Here is a 27,756-nt window from a genome sequence, read left to right as displayed (position 1 = left end):
TTAGAGTCAGGCAGGCAATTTTCATCAGCATCTCAGATGCAGCTTCTCCCTTCTGCTCTGCCCCCCTTCCCTCACAGCATGCAAACTGCCAGCCTTGCTTGTACTTCTAGAAAGAATACAACAGATTTCCTCCAGTTGTAGACAAATCTGGATGTTTCTTTGTTGTGGTTTGCTGGAGCTTTATAATTCCTCTTGCTCAGCCCCTTCCATGGAAATCTTGAGACTTCTTGGGCCAGGAGATTGCAGACAGGGTCCAGCTGGTCTCCTTGTGAGCCCCATCCCAGGCTTTCCTGTGCATTTATTCTGGCAGTTCTATTGTCCCTGCTGGTGTAAATGGAGCTGCACCTGAGACAGGAGCCCAGTGGAGCAGTGCAAACCACGGGCTGGTGCCAGGGGCAGTGGTGGGAGAGCTGGAACACAGCTCTAACAGCTTCTCCCCATTCAACTCTGCAGCAAGTGAAATAACAAATGGAAAATGACCTCTAGGCTTTCTACAGTGAAATCTTCCCCATTTTTATTACTTCAGCAGTACTGAAGTAATGGCAGGCGTGTCAGAAGCATTGTCAGAGCTCACCATGCATAGTTCATGTCTGTCACACTGCTTGAGGCCTCAGTGCAGATCTGCTTCAGGGATCATGGCTGTAGAAAAACAACATCCCCAGTAAAATCACAGAATCCTGCCAGCACTGGGAAATACTGATTCTGCTCAGCCAGGAAGGCAGCTCTGCCTTGGCCACACTTACAGTATCACAGGTAAATTTTGTTCATTTGAAAAAAGACCCCAGAAAATAATAGAATGATTAACTCTGTAATTGCTAGAGGAAGAGTTCAACTTCTGCTACCCTGCCTCTATTCTCTTTTTTAATGGTCAGAGTTGCTGCTGCAGGGCACGGGGTGCTCAGCCGAGGGAGATGCAAAAGCAGAGTGCAGGACAGGGCCATTTGTCATCAGCAGTAAAGCTGTTGAGTCCAGGGATGTCAGGGGGACACTCAGGGTGTGTGGTGGGGTGGGTGGCCGGGCTGGGGCAGGGTCCCTCAGCTGCTGTCCTCCACGCTGCCGCCGCAGGAGTGGAACCTCATGGTGCTCAAGGGGTCCGACACGTACCCTGCAGGAGCAGAGGGAGGGTCAGTGCAGCTGGCACAGAGCACCCCGTGGAGCCAGCACAGTCCAGGCCAGTGCCCCATCAGCTCTGCAGCAGCTCACCGTTTTTATCCACCGCTGGGTACTGGAAGCTCCTTCTCATGTCATCCAGAGACAGGCCCTGAGAAGGGGGTTGCCCGGTGCTGCAATTTAAACGGGAGGTGTCAGTTTAGGTAAGATTGATGATGGCACATCCCCAGACCACGAGAACTTTCTTCCCAGGGTAGAAGGAAAGAACAGCACCATGAGACATCAGCCTGGGGCCCGACCACAGCGGTTCAGTAAACAAAAAGCAAGAGTCTGTCATGAGGTGAGAGCATGAACCCCAGGCACTCAGTTACCCTTCTCAGAGTAACTGCCCTCAAATACCTCATCTGGGGCTTCACAACTGTCTCTGAATTGCCATCTTGGGAACAATTCCAGGCATCAATCCTGGAGTCAGGGTCATTGACGTATTCTATGTGTCACTGCTAAAAGGTTCTTGCAAATATATTTCCCAGGCAAGGAAGATTGTGGAATTATCTTCCAGTCCTGGACCAAACCTACTGTCCTGCCAACATGTGGTTCATCCCTGATCTTAAGAGACGAGAGTTGCTATGTTTGCCCTTGAAATCAGTTCTCCCAGTGGTAGGGTATAATACCTCAGGCATTTACTTAACGGTACAATAATACAGAGCCCAGGTGTGTCCCTGCCTTTAAAAACACCAAATGCCATTCTGTAGCCACGAAATGAGTGATACCCAGCTTTTGGGACGTGCCCCAGTAGGAACAGTCCCACCAATGCTGACTCCCACTAACCTCTACGAGGCTCTTCCTATGTAGCTGTCTCCTGTCTCTGTACCTGCTGGAAGGCTCTGGATTCTGTCTGTCTGTCTGTCCATCTGTCCCTTTACTTCTCAGCAAGGCCACTTTCACCTTTCCCCGCTGCCCTCCCGGTGGCAGCCTGGGCTGTGTGATGGACACAGGTGATGGCCCAGGTCCAGTTCTCTGTCCTGGCAGGTCCCAGCAGCACAGGCAGCCCAGGGAGCTGTGCCAGCCCTGCCTCAGGCCCTGTACGCACCCCTGGGTCCAGGCAGCGCTCGCCCGCGCGTTCACCGCGTACTCCAGCTCGAAGCGGGTGCGCAGGGCGGCCACGTGGCTGCGGCCAGGGCCACCGCGGGCCACCAGGCAGTCCGAGGAGGAGGAGGGAGACAGGGACCCGCTGCTGTTGCTGGAGGCTGGAGACATTAACTGGATTAAAAAAAATAAAAAATAAAGGTACCATTATGGCGTTTTTACAAGTCCTTTCTCATCTCTCTCTCGTAAGTCATATCCCACTTTTCCTTGGACTTTTCCAGCAGCTCCAAAGCCACCACTGTCCTCAGCTGCTGCCACTGTCCCTGTTCCCACCTGCAGTCACACAGAGCTCCCCCACTGGGAGCTGGGTCCTCACCTCAATATTGCACAGACACTCCTCTAACTTTGTGACAACTTCTGAAAACTCTGGTCTCCCCTGTGAACACAACAGAAAAACCAGAGCTGGGTTAAAAATGGAAGGGGATGGATCTGATGTGATTAGATTGACACACAGGGAAGGGCTGAGTCATTTCCCCATCATTTCCCCTCCCTGAATTTCATGGTACAGCTGTCAGTCTGTTCGGGAATCTGAGGAATTTTTCAAGTTCAATGCTGAGCTACAACATGAAGTGGTGTGTACATGTGAACTTTAACTGCAATTAATCTCTTTTTCTGTAACAATTATATTTGAGCTAATGATGACTAGATCACAAAAATACTATCAATAAATTATTGGCTCTGCTCTTTAGGTTGACTTTCTCTTTGCCCATGAACAGGACTTCAGACACAGCAACAGCAGTGACGAGCAGTGGACAAGGTCCTGGCCAAGCTGCCCTGTATGGCCATCCTCCTCCCTCCCTTGTCCATCAGAGCTGCACTTAATGAAACTAAATGTTTATTTCTTTACAGAGCTCAGCCTTATGGCAAATTCTCTGGCTCTAATTAAAGCTCACAAATCCAATTAGCCAATGAAAAAGGCTTCTCAGGAGATGCTCCTAATCTTCTAATCACCAGTTTGCCTTTGGAAACAGCTGCTGTCAAAAGTTTCTGGGAAACAGATGTTCAAGTACCTGATAAATAGAAAGAGGGACATGGCACATGGGAGCTAGTTTTCAGCTGTGATGAGCCTTGAATGAAATTAAAGACAAATAAAATGATATATTTTCTAATTCGGAGGAATTTCATGACCATCCAGAAAAATCCTTACAGGTATATTCCATTTTCTGCTTTTTTTTTTTCTTTAAACTGAGCAGACCTTGTGGAGAATTTTGACCTGTGAACACTCTTTGAGCCCCAAAACTCACCATTTTTCCATAACAAATGGCAGCAAAACATTTTTAGTAAAGCAAAATAGAGCCTAATAAAGAACAGTAGCAAAAAACTTTTAATAAAAATAATTTTGACAAGTTTTTGCTCACATCTTGTGCAAAGTTCTGGCCATCCACGTGCTGATTAAGCCATAAATTGTTTTATAGTTCTGTCCTGAAGCTCTAAAACACTGGCAAGATGAAGTGACATTGGAGTCCCACTGATGGGTAACAAACTGCACTGGGACTCTGAAAAGATGGTTTCTCCTTACAGGGGCTGAGTGCCTGTGGGTATGCTGACAAGACACAGGAACTGCACCCATCTCAGCACTTGCTTAAATCAGCACTTTAATAGGACACCTTATTAAGAAATTTAAAATGAATGTGTGTTACATGCTGTCATTAGTCATCCCTTACAAAAATCTGAGGGCAGCAAGGAATCTTCTACTCATTCTGTAACAGCTCAAGTCATAATGAGCACTATGTTATTAATTAAGTTTTGTTGAAAGGCTAAATGTTAATTTACTTTCCTCCTCAATTCACCAACTCTCCTGTATTTCCTGACACAGCCCATTATCTGCCTGGGGGCGTTCTGCAGTGACCCTTCTCACAGAAACTGTGATTTTGGGGCATCAGCCAGAGCAATGTGCCCATCTTCCCTCTGCTGGGGGCACTCACCTCAGGACAGGCATTCCAGCCTCTCATCAGCAAGGCAGAGATGGGCTTGGGGATGGAGTAGCCGATGGGTGGGCGGATATGGTGATATGCCATGTCAGCCGCCGCTGCCGCTGCACGGGACAGCCAGAGACACCGTGAGAATCCTGTCACACCAGTCCCAGGAACACCAGTCCCAGGAACACCCCTACCAGCCCTGAGACACTGTCAGCACCCAGTCAGTCACACCAGCCCCAGGAACACCCCTGCCAGCCCTGAGACACTGTGAGAATCCAGCCCCAGGAACACCCCTGCCAGCCCTGAGACACCGTGAGAATCCAGCCCCAGGAACGCCCCTGCCAGCCCTGAGACACTGTGAGAATCCTGTCACATCAATCCCAGGAACACCCCTACCAGCCCTGAGACACCGTGAGAATCTGGTCACACCAGCCCCAGGAACGCCCCTGCCAGCCCTGAGACCCCCAGCAGGTTTGGAAAGCCACTGCTGAGCAATCCAACCAAGGAATAAAGGAGGTTGGATGGAGGCTGGAGATGAAAGGAGGTGTTTCCCATCAGACCAAGGCTGAGATGCCCATCACCATGGCCACCTCTGGTCCCAGGTCACACAGCAATGAGGGTCTCACTGGCAGAGGGGCTGAACCTGATGTCCTTACCCATGCTGGCTCTGTCCATGCCCTGCAGTGCTCCTGACCTCTAACAACTCCTGTCAGACATCCAGGGCTCAGAATCTCAGGAGTGCAAAGTGCAGCCCTGGAAATGTTGCTCTGCTGTTATACACCCCCTGTGTCCCCTGCTTTGGGGATGCTGTCCTGAGGGACACCAAGGAGATGCACCAAGGAATGGCTTTGCAATCCCAACAATCATGGCAGAGACAGACCCTGTAGGCAGAGTGTCTTGCTCCTAGTCCTAGACCTAGACAGGAGAGTTCTGTGCTTTTCACCAAATGCAATATCCTAGCACTTAATAACACACTTCAGTAAGATACTGGTTAAAATTACAGAGTCTAGCTACTTCTCGAGTTTAGAGAAATTTAAAATATGAATTGATTACCTGGTTTCAGGTGAGCAAATGGAATTTCCCCTGTTAACAGCTCCCAGAGGCACAAAGCGTAGCTGAAGACATCAGCTTTGATGGTGTACCTTGTGCACTGAGTGAACACCTCAGGGGCCATCCAGCGCAGGTTCTGTGCACCAGGAAACAGCAATCACACATTAGCAGTGTTTGCTTCCTCACACAAGCACCTATTCCTGTATTTGTATGTTTGTTTTCCTTTGTCTATTTCCTGCCTCCATCACTCCATAAAATAATTGGTAATCTGCTAGGAAAACCTTTCACCTGGCTTGCAAGATCTAGTCAGCATGCTCCTGTGCATGATACGTAACTGCATTAGCTTGGTGCTGTCTCAGCTCCACAGAGCCAGGCTGAGCTGGCTTTAAACATCTCAGTAGGGTGAGAATAAAAATAGAACCTGAGGCTCAAAGTCTGGAGACCACATCATATGGTCTCAGAGATACATGCATACATATGCCATATAACAGGAATTAACTACTGCTCCAGCTGGCAGCAGAAAAAGCTGACAACAGCTGCACTGGACCAGAGCCTGCTCTCTTGGGGTCTTGCTGCTCCCTGCAGACCCCCAGTGCTGAGGCTGCTTCACAGCCTTCACCTGTCTCTCCCTGGGGTGGTGGGTTCAGAGTGAATTTTTAGAGTCCTTGTGTTTCTTACTCTCCACCCACACACTGAGGGCCACTAGAGTGTCCAAGAGCTGCTTGCCAAGGCCTGGGGTAACACCACCCATCCTCTGGCACTGCCCACTCCATCCCATCCCATCCCATCACCCATCCCACCTCAAACTAACACTGGGATGATGTGAGCACTCCTGGCCGTGGAGTGACACACAGGACACATCTCAGCTTTAACTCACAAAGACAACAACTGTCTTGTAAACCTGACTGTGAGCAACGGGCTACTGTGAAGAAAAGAACTGGGAAATAAGGGCACCAGTGCTGAGTAATTAATTCCCAGTTAGAAAAAGGAACCACCTGCCAACAGCATGTGAATGGAGTGGATTAAAGTTAACTTTTTAGTAAGGAACAGGACCAACAGAGCTCCAAAGACAGCCTTACAAAGCATTGTTTTCTGCTGCAGATGTTATATATTCCCTCATCTCTGCTATTAAAGATGGAGGAAAAAAACAAAACTGAGACAGATACACATTGCTAGAGATTAAATATTACACCAGTCCATCTTTTCCAACAAACATATTTCCAATGCCTTCTTCTCCTAAACCAACTTTGCCTGTATGTTTGATATTAATTATGTGGAACAAAACAAGAAACAAACCCCAGGTTGTTTTGTCATGTTGTCTTCATCCAGGGATTGCAGAAATCGAGATTCTGAAACAGAGTGAGAAAAAGAATTTCTCTCAGGCCAATAGAGACACACACCTTATTATACAAAAGTCCTGCCTTAAGTACAGCTCCACAGAACCCTCTCAGTAAGCACATGTTGAGTTTTAGAGAATTTTGGGTTAATTGATAAGTGTTTCATAAAAACTCCTTACCTCCAAAATCAGCAACCACTGCATGACCATCCTCATACAGGAGAATATTGTGACTAGGGAAAAAAAAAACAACTGTAGGTAATTGTTTGATAGTGTCTTAAAGATGGTGAAAAAGTTTTTGGGTCATAGTTAAACATTTGAGTTCAAATCAGCTCCTTGGGTAGGTAAATGTCTATAAGTACATCTCATATTTATTGTTAGAAAGTGCACATTACCCCTGAGAGGGCAAACCAACCTTTGACTGATTTGCATGCAACAAATACAGAGAGAGACTTTTAGAAATTGGCAACAAAAACAAAAACACCGAGTTTCAAACAAAGTGTACACTTGGAGAAAGACCCACAAGATGCTTTGGCAAGGTCAGAAGCTTCCAGTACTTCTGGAGATGAAGGTTTCCCTGCCCCAGTCACTACACCTTCACTGCACAGGGCTTGGGAAGGGCTGAGCAAATCACAGCACGAAAGTGCAGCAAAGTGGACACAACAATGCCCTCAGGATATTTGTCAAAGGCTGACTGAGCTGAAAATTCAGAAGGGGGAAAAGTATATGAAAAACAGAAATGAAAAAGTTGGCAAGAGTTTACATGAGAAGGGAAAATGGAAGTAATATTGATGGTCTCAACAAAAAGTACAACATGCTCATATTAGACCCGCAGATACAAACAAGAACAGTCAAGTGAGGAACACAAATTTTACCTCATAACAGTCTTAGGACAGAAAAATTTTAAACTCTCCCAAGCAGGACTCCCACAAATCACTGTCTTCAAGATTTCCACCTTCACCTAAAACCAACCCTTGGGATGATAAATTTAATCATAAAAATGTAACCATGACTCTCTTGATTTATAATCAATTTGATTTTAGCTCTCATATGTACTTTCCATCAAAATATTGTCATGATTTTAGTATGACATGTGGAATTGTTTTGAGACCCACACCATATGCCAAATGAAAATATGAATCAAATACAAGGCTGAACTAGAGTGACTCTTGAAGGCTGTGCCCCAGGGTGGGTGTAGGTAAACACGGCACACAAAGCTCCAGACTTTGCTGTGCTCTTTGTTCACATTTGGCCTCTGTCAGTAAGGACAAAAATTACCACCATGTCTCGATGTGAATAAACTGCACTGAGCCCTAGCTTCAACTTCAATATATTCCAGGATTGTGTAAACTTGAATAAACCCAACTTGACAAGTCAAGACATAATCAAGACCTAGGCTGACAGTTTTTGCGGACAAGCAGAGAAATCAATTGAAATTCTCTTTCTCCTCATGGCACACATTTCATAGAATCACAGAATCTCTGAGATTGGAAAAGAAGTCTCCAAGCCCTCCAAGATCATGGAGTCCAACCTGTGACCAATCCCCACCTTGTCCTCAGCCCAGAGCACTGAGTGCCATGTCCAGTTATTCCTTGGACACCTCCAAGGATGGGGAGTCCCCCACTGCCCTGGGCAACATCTTCCAAAGCTTGATCACTGTTTCAGTGCAGAAATTCTCCCTGATGCTCAACTTGAACCTCCCCTGGCCCAAGATCAGACAAACGGTGCTGAAATGCTCATCTTGCTGCTGAGTGCATTGATGGGCATATCTGAGAGCAGGAAGCAGGCTCCGGGAGGGTTTTGTCAGTCTGGCACCTCCAGAGAACACTACAGTTACTGATTTTTCTTTTTTAAAGTGAAAAATACACCCTACAGAAATAAGGCTTGGAAGGTGCATCTTAAAAATGGTGTTATTGCCTCAGTGGCACTTGAAAATTTGAAAATCTCAGATGAAACAGGTACTCTTAAGCTTATTTTCAGACATACGGCAAGAAAAATCCAAGCTGAACTGAGCTGGCAGAAGACTAATACTGATTCAGCAGAATCAGAAATTAATTCTCTTCTGTAAAGGTCACACAGGGATTGCAGTGGCGAGAGCAGGCATTGTTCTTTTCATGAAACCATGGAAGGAAGGAAATGAGATAAGAACGAGGAGTGTGCAATCATCCTGGCTTTGTGAAAGGACATGGTTCTGGGGTCTGCCAGGCATGGAGGCTTCTCTCTCCCATGGCAAGTGACAGGCTCAGCATGTCCCTTTCCCAGGGATTCGGGCCATTAAAAGATCCTTCTGCCTTTAACACGCTGTGGGTGTAATGAAAAGCAATGGATATTTTAAGATTTCAAAAGGGATATTTCAACAAAGAGGAGTCACAGACTCCATCCCCATTACCAGCAGGCTGCCATCCTCTCTTTCATCTCCCTCATCAAGCAGCTCTCAGAAGTGTTCACAGACAGTTAGAGTCATCAAAAGCAGGTCAGTCACTCAAAGGCTTCCTCCAGCCACATTCAGCTGTTATGGCTTCAATTAAATGGATACTAAAATGGTCTCTCTTTTATTGCAGTGCTATAATCAATGTGGCTGCCGTCCCTCACCGTGGTGTAAGTAGTAATAAGTTGATGCATGTCACCATTTCTGATGGCTGTCAGAAGTGAAAAGCAACATAAAACTCCCAATTATTCTTCAAATGGAAGGATAACCCCTTTTCCAGGGTAAAGGCACGAAAGATTAATTTTCTTCTCTATTCTGTCAAGCCATATTGCAGGTTTATTTAATGCATTATGTGCAGTGCATTAGATTTCAGAACTCACAGAAGTGGTTATGAGCTATGTGAAAATTTAAGGTAAAAAATATGAGGCTCCTGTGAAGCCACTGGCCAAACTTAACACAGAATTTCACTCTTAGTCTTTCTCTTAAGCTCTTGCAAAGATTTTCATCTGATAATTGTGCCTGTGGGTTGGCTGGGACTCATGCTGCAAACACGACTCCTGCTCTCGCACTAAACTTTCAGAAGTTGAGCTCTCAGCATCACACATCAATGGCACCAGCAACCCCAGAGCACATTATTTCTGACCCTCACAAATCCCATCTGTGTGAGTTCTGTGGCGCTTTCCGGCTCTCTAGGAAGATACTGGTTTGGGTTTTCTTTTGTGGAAATCATTATTTAAAATCCTTAAGTGCAGAACTGTTCTCTAAGAGCCACCAAGGCATGGAGCTGCACTGTGAGGTCTGAGTCTTGGCTCCCCTGGAGCAGCTCTGCAGCTGCAGAGTCAGGCATGGGGCTCCTGGCTCGTGCCACTGCCTCAGAAGCAAGGCTCTCCCCTGGAACCACACAGGTTTGTGATTTGGAAGGGTGGGCAGGGATGCAGGGATGTGAAGGAGGCTCAGAGGAGGATGGAGGATGGTGCCTGCTGCTCTGGAGGGCTGGCAGAGCTAAAGGACCATGTTTTGGCTTTAGCAAAAGGATCATTTTCATCCCCAGTCCTGCAACCAGTGCAGCTCAGGTACTTCATCCCGTTACTGAAACATGCACAAGCCTGTTTCCATAGCTAGAACACAAAGAACAGGCTTTTCCCCTGCAGATCCCAAGGACTCAGTGCTCCCACAGGGACACCAGCAAAGCCAAGGATGAGTGCCCAGTCCCGTGTGAGATCTCAGCTCCCAGAGGGGAGCGATCAAAGCTGCTGTTAGCTGCAGCAAACCAGCCAAGCAAACCCAGGAACAGGCAAACTCAGTGACTATGGGAAATATTTACAGTAAGAGAGACAAAGCAAAGGGGCAGAGATGAAGTGATGAGGGAATGTGACCAAGTGCCCTTTGACAGCAGGTGTTAGGCTGAAACTGAGCCTCAGAAAACACATTCAGAAAAACAAATGCATGCATGAAAACACTGTCAGTGACTGCAGCCTTCAAGGTCAATCACAGTTCAGCAATTGTGACTTGTAGGGGTTTGTATAAAACCTCTGAGATTATTTTCAGTTGAGTGCTAATGAGATACTGAGGTTGCAGGAGATTACAGGGTGTCCCTGTGGCTTTGAGCTTTCATGTTGCCTAAATTTTTAAGTTAAAGACAGAAACTGACCTGTTCAAATCCCGATGTATGATGGGCTGTGTGAGATTGTGGAGGTACTCCATGCCTTTGGCCACATCTACAGCAATGATTAGTTTAGACTGCAGATCAAGAATTCTGTATTTTGTAAAAAAATAAAAGCTTACTTGAAGTTAATAGACAGTTGAAAATTATTTTTATCTGTAAACCATAGAAAGTTTAAAATTATTTTACATACAAAATGTTGTATAATCTATGTAAAGCAAATCTATATACTGTAAAATAATGACAGTAACAACTTTGTGATCACTTATCAGTTTACCTTGCACACCCAATAAAGTGGACCAAAGCTCAGTATTTTCTAGCGTGTTCCTTGCTCTGTTTTATGCTGAAATGAACATTTCCATCAGCACAGGTTCCCTACTCCTCCACACTCTGTGAGCAGCCCGCTGGTGGCTGAGGGCAGTACCTCTTCTGCTCGTGGAGCAGGGAGAAGAGAGATCCCCCGGAGATGTACTGGGTGACAATGGCAAACTGGCTGGGGTCATCCAGGCAGGCTCCCACAAACTGGATGACACAGGGATGGTTCAGCTGGCAGAGGATGGAAACCTCACGGCAGAACATGTCCACATCCGACTTGGAGCAGTAGGTGTTGGCTCGGTAACTTACAATTGGCATGAGAGGGAGCAGAAGGCAAAGGTATCATAAAATAAGGGATTTTGAAATCCTTCAAAATTCAAACCAGGTCAGTGACCAAGAGGAGTGGAAAAGCCTGACAAACTTACCGTTTGATGGCAACAATTTTATTTCTACATCGTCCCTTATAGACTTTTCCAAAAGACCCTAAAATGGTTTAAAATGAATCAGCTCAGCTATGTTTGTTATGAACATCAAACATTTCAAGTGAATGCACTCTCACTTGTGATACCTGAGCCGATGATCTCATGGAACTCTATCTCAGAGAGCTGGAGGTGGAAGTGGGATGGCAAACCAGCCCGGAGGAGGAGGACATCAGCCTTTTCTGCAAGAGAAACACCCATCCCCTTTGTAAAACATGGGCAAGGGGAGGACTGGGCAGAAAAGCACTGAACTTGAGAATTCTTGCCCTGGGAAAGCTGATTTATCCCAGCACATTGAGTGCAAATCCTGCTTCCTGCTGCAGCACACCCCAGGGACAGACACACCCTTGCACCCTGGGCACTCCTGGCTTTGGCACCTGTCAGCCACCAGCACTGTCCCACATTCCCACGCTCTGCCTGTGCCATGGGATGGCAGCACACAATTCCTTACATGGAGAATTAATTCCTTTTTTCTGTGTAGCCAGTGCTCATTGCTGGGGATGCTATTCCAGAGCCACCTGACTCTTGGTGACATGTGGAATCTAAACTTTGCAACTAAATTTAGTTTGCATCTTGTTTATCTTTTTAGTTTATTACTATAAAGTTCATCAGAATATTTCTAAACAGAGCATTTTGATGCTGCTGTTATCAAAGCATCAAAATGAGGATATGAAGGAGGTAAGGATTTGATTATATCCAGAGAGAACGTTTAAAGTGGAAAACTGAAAGTACCACAAGAAAAATAAATAGAGGAAATATCTTAAAACAACCTTAAAATCTTTGTCTGAATGTTTCAGCTGCATTTGTTTCAAAGTAAAATTATTTTTGGACAGAATTTTTGATATAAGGATAATTCAGGCATTTCACTGTGTGATTTAAATGATATTTATTTCCATTCATGAAGAAGTGGGTATTTAATGAGTACTATTTCACATCACGGCCTCTTCTCAAAGAAATAAACAGAAATATAAATATTTTTTTAAAGTGAATGAAAACAAGGCAGACACAGGAATTGTCATTATATTGGGTAACAAAGCTAAGTTTCCTAAAATCATCCCAGTGAAATGGAACAATGTACCATAAAAAGTCCAGGAATAATGAATCCTGTGTAGGATGCTCAGGCTGACAAACACATTGGATAAAAGGACCACAAAAGTTCACGTTTTCCCATTTCAAATACCTTTTGTCATGCTTTTAATCTTCCCTAGAGGGGATGGCACTGACACATAGGAGCCATCTGAAATAAAGAACAGAGTGGAATTATGGAGTTCAACAACAACAAAATGCTGGTGCTGATAAATTACTGAGTCAATGATGCCAGAAAGAATTAATAAAAAAGGGTGAGAATTCAGATAAACACACCAACACATCTGGGGGGAGCTGGTGTGGGCTGGGACACAGTTCATTTTCCTCACTGAATCAGGGATGTTGTGTGGCTGCAGCCTCAGAAGGAGTCTGTGTGAAATGGTGAGTGCCATGACAATGATTTTATTTGTGCTGGACAGGACTGACTGCTCTCTGCTCTCTGCTCTCTGACATGGGTGGAGAACTTCCAGAGATTTCAGCAGTCTGATCTGGATCAGGCCCTTTCAATAAAATCAGTGCTCATACCTCCTCCAGGCTGGGAGTATTCGTTGCAGGGGGATTCATCCTGAGGTCTCTTGTAATGCTTCAGGAGGGTCACAATTGCATCATGACCTAGGAAAGAAAAAGGAAATACAGGGATTTACAGGCAACTCAAAAGACTTTTTTTTAAAAAAAATTAATATATACAAAATCAGGGGATTTAAAAAAAAACCAAAACATAAAACATGCCTACAGAATATGCAAAGACATGGTGATGCTAATCTAAACCTACTGTGATTCTTAATTGTAGAAATATGGGAAATTTCTGCCAGTAGAAACAAGCAAGTTACTTTGTCGAGTCCACCTATTCCTAAAATGCAAGATATGGCAAAGGAGAACTCTGCTGCAGAAATCCTGCAGCAATGGATGTTGACAATAGTCTTCAGTGGACCTGACAAGGAAAACCAGCGCCTGTAAAGATTCTTTCTGTAGTCCTAACCCAGAGAAATGTGTACACCCCTTGCTGCAGATGGAATCTACACTTGCCCCTTGTGAGGTACCTTGTGAGGCAGTGGGGCCACCTGCTCAGGGTTTGATGCACAAAACTCTGCCTGGCAGCATTTAAAATTCATTCCTAAACCTTTCCAAAATGAGTTTTCCCTCAAATAATTTCTTATGTATATTTTTCCAATAATCAGGTTTCGAAAAGCCTTGCAAACTAAGCTTTAATGTATTGCAGTAATTCTCACAATAAAAGGCACTGCAGGGAAATGTCCCAGAAGCCACAGACTCAGAAACAAGATGGGAGCTGCTGCCTGGCTGCACATGCAGGACAGGATAACAGGAACCATGGAAGATGCCTCACTTTGATCCATATTTGCAAGAATTCAAGATTACTGAATGATTCATTGTTCCTCACAATGTTCAGCAATAAAATGAGAACTCATGTGCATGCCAGAGGAGGAAGGGCCCTTGCTGCACAGGCTGTGTGTCTCCTGTTTAGCAGCACAGAAACACTCCTCTTGAGTTTGTGCTGGATTAAACTGGTGTTTAACAGAGATCTGAGATGAGAAATGGAAGGGCTGTGGCCTATAACCCTTGGTGCCATTCCCTGGGGAGCAGATGATGGGAGCTCTGTCTGCAGGCACTGGCAGGTTATCCTGCAGCATTATCTCCTTCCCATGCTGCCCTCTCCTTCCTGCACAACTTCTGTGGCTTTTGCAGCAGAAACCAGAAAATTGAAATACCTTTCTCATAAGCCCACATCAAGCAGGTCTGCTCATCCTTTTCTCCACTGGACCTGCTGGGATCACAAGCTACAAGGTTCATATCAGCTCCGTTATCCAGCAAGAACTGCACCAGGCGAATATGGCCATGGTAGCAAGCACAGTGCAATCCTGGAACATCAGAGAGGTGTGGGGAGCACAGCTGTCAGAACATCACAACAGGACTGCAGCAACAACTGTAAAGTGCAAATCCATCTCCTCAATAAATAAGTATGTTGTCAAAAAAATACCTGAGGCAAGAGGTGAAAATTAAACATTAGGGCTGCAAGAACCAATCTATTGCCTTTGCACAATGTGACACCATTTACTCTGCCACCTACAAACCACATTTAACGATTCTGTACGTGATAAAAAGCAAGTGAAAACAAAGGCAGCTCTGTGTAGTGGGGACAGAAAGTTGTGCAGCCCTTCAGACACTGCATTCCTGAAGCCTATCTCTTTGCAGAATAATTTCTAATACTACTTAGAAGTCTCAGTATGGGAGGAACAGCTTACACCAGGTTTTGTTACTCATGTACACCCTAATGAGCCTGACACATCCTCACTGAAGTCTTATCACTTCTATGCCTCCTGTAAAAATATTTCAGAAAGGCTGTGTTGTGTCTGAAAGGTACTTGGGTGCTGGAATTACCCTGGAAATCCTGGTGGTGTATGGCTTCCCAATGTTTTGGTGCTGGTGTGTACAGTCATACACAGTAAGTGTGATGCTGTTACCTGTGTGCCCATCTCTCCCCTGATGATTGATGCTTACAACATTCTGGTCAAGAAGAAACTTGACAAGTTCTATGTTCTTTCCATAGGTGCAAGCGCTGCAGAAGTAAAGGGAGTGGTGAGTGCTATAGTCCAAAAAAGAAGTAATTTGGGTAGCCAAAAATATACAAAGAATTACACAGAGAAAAAAATATAGTAACAAAGGATCAATAGAAATGTGCAAATGCATGATTAATCCACCAGAGCATATTCATTTTTATTGCTTCAGAAACATTCTAATCATTGCTGAATCACCTAATTTTGCCCAGTAGTGCAAACAGTCTGTGTTGCAAAGTGCCTCTTGAACAGCCCTTTACATGCCAACCAAACCATGTTGTGCCACCTGGTTTCTCATTCAGAGTACCTGGCTCCAGGTGGAACAAGCTCTGATCTCAGCTCCCAAACTGGACAAGGAGAGGAACCATTGTCCAACCAGGTGTGGGTGAACCTGATTTTCACTGCCTGGTTCTGCCTCTCACTTCATGCCCTGTCATGTCTCTCATGACACAAACTGCCCCTCCCTGTGCAGCTCCCTGCTCGCCCTGTCCCTCACCCGGTGACACATTTGGCATTTTGGATGTGTAAGTGAAGCTCTGCTGGTAATGGCATTTGAACACCTCACCTGTGGAAAGCTGTTTCACTGAATATATTTTCTTTAGTGAGACTTTCTGTTCCCGAGAGCTGAATGATTTCCTTGACAACTTCAAACTTGCCGCTGTAGCAGGCACTGAGGAGGAAGGCAGTGCAGGGATGTTAGCAAAGGCAGCCCTCCCACAGCCCCAGACTGTCCAGCAGCTGCCCCTGGGCACTCACAGGTGTAGAGGTGTGTCTCCATAGATATTCACCACATGGGGCTGCACTTCAAAGCTGCTCTGCAGTAAGAACTTCACGATGTCATGGTGCCCAAATCGAGAGCAGAAGTGCAGAGGAACATGGTCTTCGTTGTCCTGAGCATTCACTGCCGATTCACCCAGAAAAAGACCACAGAAAGGATTTTATACTTAGCACAGGGTGTCTGGGATTGTTTCAGATATTTAGTGGAATTTGATGTGTTGTGTCTATGCATTTTGAAAACTCCTGGAAAATATTGTTTAAAATTGAAATTTCTGTGATCTTTTGTGTATCAAACCCAGATTGCTCTGTGCCATCTGCAGTGCACTGTCAAGGTGATTTTCTGAACTTAGGGCATGGCTGCTTTCTTCCAGCTGCAAACTTACTGAGTCTTTTGCCAAAGCTTTCCATGAAGGAATCATGAGTTATAAATGACCCTTAGAACGAGAATTTTTGAAGCAAAAGTAAGATCATAACAACATCAACAGAACTGGGAAAGAATGTCCAGGCAACACAGAACTGCTGGCATCTACCAGTAATAACAAAATATTCCAAGGGCAGTTGCATGGTGTGTCCCTCCTGGGGGATCCTTGAGCTGCAGGTGGGAATGTTGGAGACTGCCAGCTGTCCTGGAGCACATCCACACCAGGGAGCCTTCTGCCTGCCTAGGGGACACTCATTTGCTGTGGCTTTGGGCTGACTAGTGAGTCATGTCATGTTAAAAGAAATAGTTCAAGTTTGTGACCCCAATTACTGGTATGCACTGAACAGTGCCAGATTTATTCAGTTTCTTTCCCCAGTTCCTTTCATTCCTGGGCACTAAAGACTTTTCCTCTGCTGCTGCATTTACAGCAAGTTTCAAAGTGTGCTACTTTAAGAGCAAAAGGCTTCCCGCTTCCAGTCCCCCTTTTCTGTTTTTTCTGTGCTGAAGATTCTGAGTTTAAAGAAAAGGACCTGAAATGGTGCCCTAGATTCTTTCCTTTTGTAATAAACTCTCTAACAGAGAGAAAACCTCCCACTGCCTTGTCATGATGAGAGAATGTCTCTTTTTTCCCCCCTTTATTATAATTATATCAGGCGAGTGCTCACACGGAGGCTGAAACACCCTGAGCTCTGAAAACTGCAAACAGCACAGACCTGGCCATGCTTCTTCCCTCCACGCTTTTTACTGCACAAGGAGGATGTGTGACTGCAGGACTCTCAGAGAACATGGTAAATGGATTATTGAAGAGCAGTACGTTTCCAAGCAATGCAATATTACTTCCCAAAAAAACATTTCTGTCTCTTTCTCTGAGGATAAGTAATTAACTTTTAAATAACTTGAAATTTTCTCAGTATTTCTCAGAATCACAGAATGGCCTGGGTTGGAAGGGACCCTGATCTTTAAGGTCTGTCCCTGTGGGCAGGGACAGCTCCCACTGCCCCAGCTGCTCCCAGAGCCCAGCCTGGCCTTGGGCACTGCCAGGGATCCAGGGACAGCCCCAGCTGCTCTGGGCACCTGGGACAGGGCCTGCCCATCCTCACAGGAAAGAATTCTTTCCTGGTGTTTAATCTAACCCTGCCCTCTGTCAGTGTGAAGCCATTCCCCTTGTCCTGGCACTCCCAGCCCTGGTAAATTGTGTCTCTCCATCTTTCTTCAAGGCTCCCTTCAGGTACAGGTAGGAATCTCTGCACTGGTAATCACAACATGCCCAAAATGTGACCTCTAAATCACATTTGTGTGTCTCTGTGGGATGTGGCATCAGTAAGCAGGGGCACACCTGTGCCAGGTGTCACAGCCATGGAGGAGCAGGGCTGGAGAACGGCACATTTGTGCCTTCAGTGCTGCTGAAACAGCAAAAGGAGAGGGAACAAAGAGGAAGAACCCAGCAGAACCAGCATGTGCTAGCATATAACTAGCATACTTAACCAAGGAAAACCCTGCAACTGCTGTTTTCTTGTTTTGGTTGTCCAAGGATGATCCACAGACACACACACAAAGAGCACGTGTTGGGAAGGGAAGACCCTGTCTAGAAAACACAACGTTAAAGATGATTTTTAAGTATCTTTTCTCACCATCAGCTTTGCTTCCCTCTTCCATCAAAAGCTTTGTGATGTTGAGAAAGCCTTTGGCAGCAGCCAGATGGAGAGGTCTGTCCCCAACCTCGCCACTCGCATTCACATCGGCTCCAAACTTCAGTAAGAGATGGGTTACCTAAATACTTAATTAAGGTTAATTAAAACATCACATGAAAATAAAACTTTGAGAAAACCAGATACAATATTGCATTGGGTAATACTATATGTGAGCATCGCTGTAAAGTTAAAACAGGGAGAAGAGACTCGACAGAAAACTCATTTTTAAGTGACAAGTCTATAAAAACATTAAAATTCTGAAGTGCACATTCATTCTGAAGAACATTCTCCATGGAGAATGGAGGCAGAGCTGTTGGTGTGAGTGTCCCTGGAGGCCCCAGGCCCCAGTTACCTGCTGGTGGCCGCAGAAGGCAGCGATGTGCAGCGGGGTGAAGAACACGGCGTCCTGCACGTTCACAAAGGCCCCGTGCTGCAGGAGAACATCCACAGCCTGCAGGAAAGCAGCAGGACAGCCCAGGTAGCAGCACTGAGTATCCATCTGCTCACCTGCTAAAACAGCACCTGGAAACCTCGTGCCTCCAGTTTAAAAACAGCCCAACAGCCCCAAACGAACGAGTTATTAAAGTGCAGAGCTGTGTACAGCACGTAAAAGTGATCGATTTACAGTACTTGAACTGAACACTGAATGTCACTGATGCTTTATAAACGAGCCTGAAAATTGGTGTGCCACTAAAAAAACTGATTTAGGAAGTAAGAGGCACATAAATGGCTCCCTGGATATTCTCAGAACAACCTTTAATTTTCTTTTAGCCATTATGAACAAAGAGCTGTAAACATATCAGAGTTTTTAAAAGTGAAAAAATCACACAAAATTAAAGATCTTTTTAAATTCAAATGTGTGAAGGTAAATCCTCAAACATGGAAAGATTTCTTTGTATTTCAGAAGATAAGAGCTCTTTGGCTTCAATAAATAACCCCAAGTGTTTTCTTTCACATTTCTGCTTTTTTTGGTCCTTCAGGAGAGCCATGTGTTCCTGCAAAGCCATGAAACCTCAAGAAATGCCTTGCTGCATAGCTGCCAAAATAGAATCCTGAATGAACCCACTCTGGGCTCTCACTGAAGCCTGAGGCTGCTGGTTTTTCTGAAGCACGAGGGAGGCTTTGGGCACAGGAAGGGCTCGGGCTGGGCATTCCAGGAGTTCTGTGTTTCAGTTTGATGGATGCAGAGTTTTGGATGCCATGATGATGAAAGACACTGGGCCATGAGTGAAGAGCTGGGGCTGAAGGGCTCACAAGCACGGGGCAGTGGCCAGCTCCTGCACGCTGCTGCTCACACCTGCAGGGTGCCAGCCAGTGCCAGCTCTCACCTGCACAGTGTCACCTGCTCTCTCGGCTGAGACCCCCCAAAATGTCAAACATGCAACAACAGGGACAGTCAGTCCAGCCCACGCAACCTCTGAGTCCTCAGAACACAAACTCTTCCCCAGCAACATCAGTGACAGCAATTGTTTCTTTACACAATTTCAATTATTCTTTTTTCTTATGATGGCCTGAAGATATTTTCTGCGCAAAGTCTGTGCCCTGGACTATGTAAATGTGCCCATTTCCCATCAGTTTGAACCATTTTTCTATGGCATCAGCTATGATTTCCCCTGGGGGCAGCACTGCAGAGCCAGGTCTGATTATTGCCACGAGTGGAGGCTCTGTAACCTCCCTGAAGCTCTCTGTGCTGTGTCACTCTCATTGTCACCCCCTTAATACAGGCAGAATTTCCCCTGCTAAACATCATGTGTGTTGACATCCTTTTGATGTGGATCCCCCTGCTGCCAATCTCAAAAAAGCATTTGCCTACAAAATAAAAATCTTAGGAAAGATCCCCTGAGATCTTTGGAGAAGCTGCTGGCTCTTGTAGCAGCTGAAGGACAGCTCAGCAACAGGCACTCCTGGGATGGGTGGGAATATGCTCAGGCAGAAAAGAGTAAACTCAATTATTTAGTTAACACAACTGATTCCCTCCACTGTGTTTCCAGTGTCTGGCCAATTTTCAATATCTTGGTGGGCCAGAGGTGGAACCACAGAACCAGCCAGGCAGGAATTTAATGGTTTGGTGGGTTTCAAATTATTAATTTAAGACATTTTTCAGCAAACCACCATGATAAAACTGAAGTGGCAGCTGTTGTGTCTGAAAAGAGATGTTTGGGCCTGAACTTTTTACACTAATATGACTGGAATGTCTTTGGATCACCCTGATTTTAATTTAGCCATGAACTGTGAGGCTGTAACACATTCAAGGATGTGATCATAACTCCAATTCTCCTTAAACCCTTTGGGAGCTGGAATTAAAAATTTAGATTCATCTAGAAGCTTTCAAAGTGGATCTTCAAGATGAAAAAACTGTGTTGAGTGCTGTGGATCCATTCCTGATGATGAACACAAAACTGGATGGGTTTTGACACATTTTCTGTGCTGCAGCAGTGGCAGCCGTGCTTGCTGCTTTGTGATCTCCTGATAAATAGAATTTTGTGTGCTGTACTAAGCAAACTCCACTCAAGTGTAAATGATGAGAGGGGTACAGAGACAGGCTTGATAGTCTCTCAGACAAGATATCCTTCTAGGAAAGACAAAAGGAGACTCAGAAAGCACTGAAAGCTGTCATAGGCATCACAAGTAGGAGGCTATGCTGAAGGGATGTGCAAGGATAGAAATACTTCAGAAACGAAGGAGAAAAAAAAAAAGATTTTTATCCTCAGGAGACAGAGAGTGAGTGAAGCAAAAGCTTGTAACCCAGGGGACATTCCCAAGCTGCAGAGAAAGCAGCTGGCTGGGCTGGTCAAAGGCAGCCAGCAGCATCCCAGAGGATTCACAGCTCCCTGCAGAACAAGGGGAACTAATGCTGCCCTTCTCCTTCTACAACCAAAAGCTATTTCAAAACAATACTTTAAACAACTTGTACAATAGTCTTACTTCACAATTTTTCTTAAAATTCTCTTACAAAAGGTTTATTCAGAAGTTTTTTGAACAGTCAAGTCAATGATATTCACTTCAAAGACAATTAATTAAGCCACTCTGAAGGTTAGAAGGAGCCAACAAAAAAGCCCATGAGACAGACGTAAGGACTTTGTGTTTTGGAAAAGGGCAAGGGAGAAAAACTTGTCCGTATAAGGGGGGCTGAAAAAATTATTCCATGTTTCCATGAATATTAATGAAATTGTGGACAAAACAAGCTATTTAATCTGGTAGAGGAATTCTAAACTGACTGAAAATTTCACAACTATGTAAAGAAGGAAAGCAAGAGTTCGGACTATAAATCCTTGAATTCCAGAGCAGAAGATGAACCAAACGAGTTATGCTGAGTCCTGCTCCATTTATGGAGATGCTTCTCATACAGAGCTGATCATTCCCAAGGAAGAAATAAGGAACTTTTCAATACTACTAACAGTTTACTTCTTATTGAGTTAAGAGATTCATCCAGGCTGGGCTGTGAGCACCTTAACTTGCCCACAACCTCAGCAGGAAGCTACAGCAGGGCTGCCTTTGGCATTTACAGCAAAAGGTCCAGATATTTTAGAAATGACTTGAAACCCCGGAGTGCTCAAAGACCACTTTGTACTGTCCACAGAGGAGACATTAAATACCTGTGAATGAGACCATCCCAGAGTCAGGGCTCAGGTTAACAGCTCCACCATCATTCTGCACACAGCTATTAAAGTCAAAGAATCACCCAGGTTGGAAAAGACCTCCAAGATCTATCAAGTCCAACCTTTGATCTGTGTCCTTTGTGCACGTTTGCTCAGTGTAAAAATATATGCACAGATGTGATTTTCCCAAAATGCAGAAAAAATTAAATAAAATTAATTAACAAAATCCAGCTTAACCAGTTCTGAATTTTGTTTTGAAAGACATCAAAGCAAAACAGAGTGACCAGCCAATATCATCCCCTGTTTCAGTCCTGGACAGCCAGAGAGTGGTACCTTGTGGTGGCCGGCGATGGTGGCGACGTGCAGGGCGGTCAGCGCCCCGTACCCGACCTGCTGGATGTCAGCCCCGCCGTGCAGCAGCGCTGTCAGCAGCTCCACATCGTCCTGAAAGACAAGGATTGATCCAGCTCCTTCCTGGGACACGGCTGAAGGGAGCAGAGCCAGCCCGCGGGGCTCGCGGCGCCAGGAGGGGCTGCAGAAGCGCTGTCCCCACAGCTCTCCTGTGCTACACCAAAACCTGGATGCTAAAAGAGTCTCTGTCCTCATTTTATGGTGGCACTGGACAACTCCTCTATCTTGAGTTGCTTTGGATGTCTCCATCAGTAATTCCAAAGCAATATCCTGCCCCGTGGATGACACTACAGAAGTGCATGGGTTCTTTCTGGGATGTTTTTCTATGCACCACAAATGTGAAATACATATTTTCACCAGAAGTAATGACTAGAGAGCTCATCTAGACAGTTCAGACAAATCAGTTGCTCAGTTCTGATTTCCTATCAGAATTCTATTTATTCTATTTAAAATAGTTTACCTTATAAGCTGCCAAGTGCAGAGCTGTAAATCCATTTCTCGTTAGTCTGGATGGGCGCAGCCCTTTCAGCATGAGAGTTCTGATGTGTGATTTGTTGCCTTTAGAGAGAAAAGTGGAAAAAAAGTCAGTTACAGGAAGGAACATACAGATGAGGTAAGAAGCTCCTGTGTGAGTTTGAAAGCAGAGAAATAGATATCTCTACTGTTGACCTGAGGCAAGTAATAAAATACATCTTTTGAAAGTTGGCAATGATGAGTTTGATGGAAGTACCTGGCCGGGACAGTGGCGGGTCTGGCCGTGCACCAGCTCACTGTTCCCACTTTAATGAGGATGTGGTCAGGGTGGCTGAGCCTCCAGAGAAGCAAACTCCTCCTTTAACATCCAGACCACGCTGCAGAGAGCTCTATGAACCAGAAGGTGCTCCTGGAACCTCTGGTTCCGCAGTCACTGAGCTCCTTTGCCATCTCAGAACTGGAGCACTGCTCTCCCCACACAGGACATCCTCACCAGGACAGTCATCATTCTGGGGAGTGCTAATGTGGGTCCATTAATGTGGTCCAGAAAAGCAGCTTTGCTCTGACCTTTGTGATGCACAGTGAATCAATACATAAATTCAATAAATTCATGTGCCTTCTGAATACTTGTGACAGGAACCAAGTCAGATCCAGTAGCTCTTTGCCCTCCTCCAAGTATTCACACAACTAATTAGTGTGTGTTTTCTTACATTTCCTCTCAGCTACCCCAAGTGCTCTGATGTTCCATGTACTGATGTCATCTTTAGACAGGATCTTGCACTAGGAAATGACAAGTAAAGATCCACTCATTTTTCAGTAGTGCTTTCAGGTTGCTCCTCATGGTGAACATCTAACTAAGGTCGATAAAATAATTTATGCATGTCATTAGTCAGTACTTCACAGAGCTGAAACCTCAGGGTAAAAGTCTCTTTGCCTCTCTCAGCCAATTTCTGCTGAAAATTGCATAACAAGAGCAAAGCAAGTGCACGAAGTAGTGACTTGGTGTGGATAACAGAGCAGCTGTGTGGATCCAAGTGGAAAATCCCACTGTTAGAATGTTTTTATGAGCATCCCAGGGCACATCTTGCCCTCTTCCCTTGTGTATTCTGATCTGCTCTCTGGAAAAGCCCTAACAGCTGATGTTTGTCACTAAAGCATTTCAGCTATTTTTCTTTTAATCAATGTGAAATAAAATCCAGGTATCTCCATTAGAGCAGAGAAGTTGGTGGTGTAAGTAGAGCAAAGTGGTGCTACAACAAGGTCTCTGTCCTGGAGCCTGAGCCATGGACAGAATCCAGAAGCGTGGAGCCAGAAATGCTCTGTGATGAGCTGGGATTAATGAATGCACATGGAAGCAATTCTGGATGAGCTGAACACCTCTAGTAAATCACGCTGCATCATCAACCACAACTTTTGTTCTGGCTGACTGAAGAATCAGCTGTTGTGGGGGATCTCTGTTGTGGGGGATCTCTGTTGTGGGGGATCTCTGTTGTGGGGATCTCTGTTGTGGGGGATCTCTGTTGTGGGGGATCTCTCTCGTGGGGGATCTCTGTTGTGGGGGATCTCTCTTGTGGGGGATCTCTGTTGTGGGGGATCTCTGTTGTGGGGGATCTCTGTTGTGGGGGATCTCTCTCGTGGGGGATCTCTGTTGTGGGGGATCTCTGTTGTGGGGGATCTCTCTTGTGGGGGATCTCTGTTGTGGGGGATCTCTGTTGTGGGGGATCTCTGTTGTGGGGGATCTCTCTTGTGGGGGATCTCTCTTGTGGGGGATCTCTCTTGTGGGGGATCTCTCTTGTGGGGGATCTCTGTTGTGGGGGATCTCTCTTGTGGGGCTCTCTGAGGCTCGATTCAGCCCTCTGGCAATGAGCTCAGGGTGATGCTGAGAGCTGCTCCTCCCTCTGAGCAGCTCCCTGAAGGGGCAGCCCTGCTGCCAGCTGAAACAAGCAGTGATTTCTGGGGGTGCCCCCGTTCCAGACACCTACCCCCACACAGGCAGCACAGGTGCAGCAGCGAGAGCCCGTTCTCCGTGCGGTAATTCAGGTTGACTTTGCAGAAGGCTTCATCAGAGCTGAAAAAGGGATTTTACACAGGATTACTTCTTTCACCTTTCAGCACAGCTTCTTGCATGTGGGAAACATTTAAAAGAGAAATCACAATGTAATTTTTTTGAGACACAAGGCTGAATTTATACCCAGTTTACAATCTGCAAATCTAGAAATACTTTACTACTATCAGGTTGAGTGGTCCAGATTTATTGTTTTCTGAGAAATCCTGCTATGCAGTCACAACATACACATTCTAAATTTATCTAAATTAGGAGGAATAAGAGGAGAGACTCTTAGAAAATATAAATAATCCATACAAACTCAGCTTCTGTATTAATGCAATAATAACTAAGAAGTATTTTTAAAATGTCTGTATTGAATTTTAAATGATGAGTAGCACATGCATAGAGCAGGGGCCATCTTGCTAGATTAAAGGAATAAACCAGGAAAAGCCTATCAAAAAGTGAGTTTATACTCCCCAAATGGGATCATGGGGCCAGTGATCACTGTGCTTGCTTACACATTGTTAAATGAGACAGTACTTGGACATTTTAGCTTTTGTCATCGAGCCTGCTGGGTTTCCTTCATCACAGACTGATTTGTTACTGATCCATCAAACACTCTAAGTAATTACATTTGTTGAAAACTAAATACACCCACAGTTAATATTTCTTTGGAGAATCTCAGTTTTGGCCTGCCCATAGAGGTTTGGGATTTTCCATTCAGTATCAGCACACCTATGACCCCAACTTTGCACAACACTTGGATTTGTGTCACTACAAACCCACCCTGAGGCAGGAGCAACCATTAAACACATTTAACAAGGTTACAATAAAACAAATAATGCTTCAATACTTTTCTTAACTCATTTCCAGTCTGTGAGCTGGGTGCTGGCTGCACTGGAACTTTGCAGGTAACGAACACGTTACAGATGGAGTAAGGCTGGGTGAGGCTGCGTGTGAGGATGTGATATCCTGAGAAAACCAGCGCAGCCCTAACTTTGAATCCACTGCTTTTGTGTTTGTTTACAGTGGCACACTCCAGCAATATTCCTGGCTGCAGAAACACATCACCAAAACTGAAAAGTGCACAGCAAAACAGACATTGTACTAGAGCTAATGATTTTACAAAAGTACATAGATGTTTGTTGTAAAATACTGGCAGTAATTATTAACAGTAATTCTGGTACTGTGCTGTGGGGCTCTGCCCAGCACTGGGATGACGTATTCCCAAAAATAGACATAAGGAACATGCATTCCATACATGAGACACTCTGCCCATATAAAACACCTGAAACTGAAAATACTCTTTGATAGCAAACAGTCACTTGAAAGAAATCAATGAACAGATTCACAGAACATTTTACCTGAAAACATGCTTTAACTCTGCCAGCTCCTTTTCCTTGATTTGCAGGTCATCCTCCAAGCGCTCCGTGACTGTGGCGTAGGATTCACCGACTTTCTTCTTCCATTCATCTACAACAAAAACTCCAAATTGATAAAAGGCTTCAAAGCAAAAAATCATAATGTCCCAGTAACCAAAACACTTGATTTTCAAACGTCCAGTTGTACAACTTCATATATATTTCTATTAAAGTTTAAAATATTACAGTTATTAAATTGTTCCCGCTGCAGCCAATACAGAAACATATGCACTGTCTCTGAAATCCTTGTATATGTATGAATCCTTACCAGAAATATTTTAATATTGAATAATATTCAAGAGAAAACTTAAAGCTCATTTGTTAGCTCTTTTCTCCTCAACAGACACGCAGCAGAAAAAGGTTGGAGATTTAAAAGTTTTTCTCATGAAGTATGAGTTAAATCAATATAGTATACAAGTTATTATGACCTTATAAAATTGCCCAAATAAATTTAGTTTAGCAGCTTTTTTGTCTTCTTTCACAGCCTGTATCTGTGTTAAGTCAAGAACAATACCTGAGCCCTGAACTCAGGAGTAAAGCAGGAATGAGTTATCTCCTGAAATACCATTGCTCCTTGCTGATGGATGGATGCACATTGCCTGTAAAAAAGTGACATTAGTTACCCGTGCAAGTCTGGGTTGGTCTAGATTTATAATTTCCCATTTGTCCAATAGATCTTCTTTGTTTCAGCAAAGTTCTTGCAGTAATATGATTCCCTGTTCAGGGGCAGTGACAGTCCTGCTGAAAAATACTTGTGATAGTCTCTGGCTAAAAATAAACACTGTGCCAAGAGGAATGTCATGCAACAATAGCAGGGAGCGAGACAGCCTGCGCTGTCCCCTGGGCTAAAGTCACAGAAACACCCACTCAGCTTGCTAAAATTCTCCTGTTCATTCCCACAAAGAACACTTGCCTTCATCTGCTGAACACTTACAATTAGTGGGAAGTGGTAATTTGGCAGCTTGCTCCTGACTTTGTGGAGAAAAGGGAATTTAAGCAGCTGAATGCCAGGAGTTCTGTGAGGATCCCCAGGGAGTGCAGGGGGTCCCCAGCTCCAAGAGGCTGGGGATGATTGCAGCTCACAAGCCCCTGACACAGGGGGTGGCACTGGGAACATCCAGGAATGGCACTTAGGAAGGGCAATACATAATTCAAAGTGAAATGCAAATATACACACATAAATATTTATATTTATGTATTTATACATTTATGTATTTAAAGTGTGGTGATTGACCTTGGCAGCTGCTCTGTGTGAGAGCTCTCATCCCAGTGAAGGATTTCAGGCAAGCAGACATGTTAATAGAACACACATCTCTAAAACCCCCCTCGTGCTGCATTCCACAGTAACACTGCACCTCCTGCCACTACCAGCCTGTCCCTTCACTTGCACAAATTTACACTTGAATCCAAGGATTTCAGTAGAGTTTGAACTGCTGTGACAGTGTATCCTGTGATATGTGATCAATGACCTGCAGAAAGGCACCAGCCTGGCATCTGATTCCCACATCCAGCTGCCAAACAACTGCCTTCCCAGGGAGGGACTACAGGAGCAAGTCTTTTGAAATTATCCTTATTTCAAATTAATCAGAATATATCCGCAAGTGACATACATCCACACCCATCATTTACTTGAAGAAGCTGTAAGTTGCTCCCAAAAACTTCACTGCCATTCTGGGGACATTCACTTATGTCCCAGAACAATGAAAAGGACGTTAAAAGAAACGATTTGTTTTCAAGAAGAAAGCAGAGCAGCTCTGTGGCCCTTGCAGAGGAGCAGGTGTTTGCAGTGGCAGCAGATGAACAGAGTGTA

At 44.9% G+C, this 27,756-nt stretch overlaps 1 protein-coding gene across 1 annotated transcript; it reads right to left on the bottom strand.

The window, feature by feature from the left end:
* Window positions 1-789: 789 nt before the first annotated feature.
* On the bottom strand, window positions 790-26,706 carry TNNI3K (TNNI3 interacting kinase). The gene is made up of 25 exons (XM_058842565.1): window positions 26,570-26,706; window positions 25,890-25,998; window positions 24,461-24,546; window positions 22,465-22,562; window positions 21,927-22,037; window positions 18,347-18,445; window positions 17,935-18,073; window positions 15,862-16,006; window positions 15,671-15,775; window positions 15,013-15,107; window positions 14,260-14,409; window positions 13,058-13,144; window positions 12,627-12,683; window positions 11,536-11,628; window positions 11,393-11,450; window positions 11,077-11,271; window positions 10,641-10,745; window positions 6,742-6,794; window positions 6,522-6,574; window positions 5,229-5,361; window positions 4,182-4,291; window positions 2,573-2,632; window positions 2,201-2,370; window positions 1,204-1,283; window positions 790-1,105 (listed from the first exon to the last, which is right to left on the bottom strand). Exons 1-25 carry the CDS (start codon window positions 26,607-26,609, stop codon window positions 1,035-1,037), a joined length of 2,502 nt encoding a protein of 833 aa, XP_058698548.1. The 5' UTR covers window positions 26,610-26,706; the 3' UTR covers window positions 790-1,034.
* Window positions 26,707-27,756: the final 1,050 nt, after the last annotated feature.

Source organism: Poecile atricapillus, chromosome 7 (assembly GCF_030490865.1).
Source record: "Poecile atricapillus isolate bPoeAtr1 chromosome 7, bPoeAtr1.hap1, whole genome shotgun sequence".
In the NCBI taxonomy this organism is placed as follows: Eukaryota; Metazoa; Chordata; class Aves; order Passeriformes; family Paridae; genus Poecile; species Poecile atricapillus.
The sequence above is the reverse complement of the archived record's forward strand: the minus strand, read 5'-3'. Positions and strand labels throughout refer to the sequence as shown.